The 2,506-nt window shown below is 54.7% G+C and overlaps 1 protein-coding gene across 1 annotated transcript in view; it reads right to left on the reverse strand.

Annotated features, from left to right (window-relative positions):
- YWHAE (tyrosine 3-monooxygenase/tryptophan 5-monooxygenase activation protein, epsilon) overlaps window positions 1-2,506 on the reverse strand; it is a 20,720-nt gene that overhangs the window by 191 nt on the left and 18,023 nt on the right. The window contains exon 6 of the mRNA XM_010154246.1: window positions 1-703. This exon is cut by the window's left edge and continues 191 nt beyond it. Coding sequence (XP_010152548.1) covers window positions 651-703 — 53 coding nt within the window. The 3' untranslated portion in view covers window positions 1-650. The remainder of the gene's footprint in view (window positions 704-2,506) is intronic.

Here is a 2,506-nt window from a genome sequence, read left to right on the forward strand (position 1 = left end):
AAAATATTGAACACGCATGCAGGCTTATCAATGCCACCTTCAACGCTAACCTGCTCTGGGGGAAGGAAGAGGAGGCAAGAATGAGCAGCCACGGATTGTTGAACTGTTACCAGCACCATGATTTTCAGCAACGTTTCAGCAAACTCTTTTGTTTTCAAACGGGAAAACCACCGCACGCTACGTCCCAATGCAACCTGTAACTCCAAGCTAAACACCCAACTGAGTTTAAACATTGGTATAAAATTCGGTTTAAACAGTTATAAAAAAAAAGAAAGCGGCACCACAAGCGCTACCTCGCCAGGAGAAACCTCTAAGGGCCTTGGGGCTGTGACATCCGCTCCTGACGGCGCCTCCCCCCGCTGCGGGAACAACTCGGTAATGCTGAAAGGGCTGTACGCAGTCCTGTTAGTGTCTTAAGGAACCTAAAAGCTGGCACCAGTAAAATCCACAGAAATTCACTCTTGCCTTTAAGAACTTTTAAACTGTGTAAAAAAAAAAAAATAAAAATAAAGAAACCCAACGGGGCAGGAACCTAAATTCTGAGACCCAATGTAAAAGTCAGATTTGGTGGTTCTCAGAGTGACACTGAGGGTTTTTGTGGGGAGGGGGAAGGGTGGTCAGAGATGGGTTCTCTTGTTGGCCTTTGTGTCTCACTGGTTTTCATCTTCCACATCCTGCAGCGCTTCTTTATTCTGTTCTTCACCTACAAAAGCGTTTCAAAGCGAGGAAGACGTTAGCGTTTGAAACGCGACCCGCGCAACAGCTCACCGAGCACCTGGAGACAACGGCTGCATGCAGGAACACGCGCTCGCTCACACACTTGCACAAATCGCACTCTCGCAGCCAGTTCTGGAGCGAAGCGTTCCCACGGAAATGAAGCCTCAAGCCCCACCGCGCTCCGTACCGAACTGCAGCGCAGGTATCACAATTCTGACGTACTCTCTCCTAAGGACCGGCCCTGAGAACTGGGGCTGCGCGCGTCAGTCCCGCTGACCCAGACGGAACAGCCACGACAAACGTCGTGGGAGCGGCTGGAGATCGGCGTGCTTGCCGCGACACACCTGCCCCAAAGCCTCCCAGCGCTACGGGCACAGTCTCACTCGCTACGGCAACGAGACCAGGGCCGCCTGCGGAAGCTGAACTGGTTCTGCCCCAGCCCGCTCCATCTCGGCAACAGCGAAGCAGTCGACTAACGCTGATGGCGGGCGCTGAAGGTACCAGAGGCAGCGTGAAACACACAGAATCATGGAATGGTTTGGGTGGGAAGGGACCTTAAAGATTATCCAGTCCCAGCCCCCCTGCCATGGGCAGGGACACCTTCCACTAGACCAGGTTGCTCAAAGCCTCATCCAGCCTGGCCTTGGACACTCCCAGGGATGGGGCACCCACAGCTGCTCTGGGCAACCTGTCCCAGTGCTCCCCACCCTCTCTGGGAAGAACTTCTTCCTGATATCTAATCTAAACCTCTCCACTTCCCATTTAAACCCGTTACCCCTTGTCCTGTCACTACAGGCTCTTGTAAAAGTCCCCCCCAGCTTCCTTGTAGCCCCTTCAGGTCCTGGAAGGCTGCAATAAGGTCTCCCCGGAGCCTTCTCTTCTCCAGGCTGAACAAGCCCTGTTCCCTCAGCCTGTCCCCATAGCAGAGGGGCTCTGGCCCTCGGAGCATCCCTACTTGGAGTCCAACAGGAGAAGAAACCCTGGGCTTGAGGGGGAAGGGAAACATTGGCTGGAAAATGGGTTTCTTCTGAGAAACAGCTACTCAACCCAGCTGCGCCACGCAGCAAGACAGAGCCTATCCGCAGGCTCGTCCCGAGGGGCCGCTTACACCGCAGCTGCCCCGGGTGAGGGGCAGCAGGCATCACGCCTGTGCCCAACTGCTACGGCAGAGGTCCTGGTCCTCCGGCCAGTGCCAGCACCACGCGTGCGGCAAGCTCACTTGGCAAGCCAATCTGGGAAGCGTTCTCGTCCGTTATCCTTAACCACCTGAGATGGTCCCCTCCAGGGCAATACACTACCCAGTCAAAAAATTTCATTTGCACCCAAAACCGATCAACGGAGACTGACAACTCCCAGCAGGCCACGAGGATGTCCAGATTCAGAATTACCACCAGGTGGATCTGGGGAGAGGCAGCTTGGGAACACAAGACACCGGACACCACAGTCTGCATTTCTACATGAGGTAACCGGCCGTTTAAAAGAAGAAAGCAGCGGCCCTAACCCTGGAAGATGATTAAAAGACCTGAGCATGCTCTAGCCAAAGCACTGCAGCAAATACTCCTTAACGAGCAACAGTGAAAGTACTTTCCGTGCCCAAATATTCTCCGTCTCCACCCAGGTGTGCAGCCCAACCCCCAGCCACGGCAGTTACTCTGGATCTTAGTCAGGCAAACCGGGGCTGGGCAGGGACAGGTCACCGACCGGCGGGACGCTGCGTAGCCCTGGCGTGGGGTCAAAGACACAAGCCGTTTGTCAGCAGCGAGAGCGAGAGGCAAGCACGGTTAGTGAT

The sequence above is a fragment of the Eurypyga helias genome, unplaced genomic scaffold, assembly GCF_000690775.1.
Source record: "Eurypyga helias isolate BGI_N326 unplaced genomic scaffold, ASM69077v1 scaffold43086, whole genome shotgun sequence".
Classification (NCBI taxonomy): Eukaryota; Metazoa; Chordata; class Aves; order Eurypygiformes; family Eurypygidae; genus Eurypyga; species Eurypyga helias.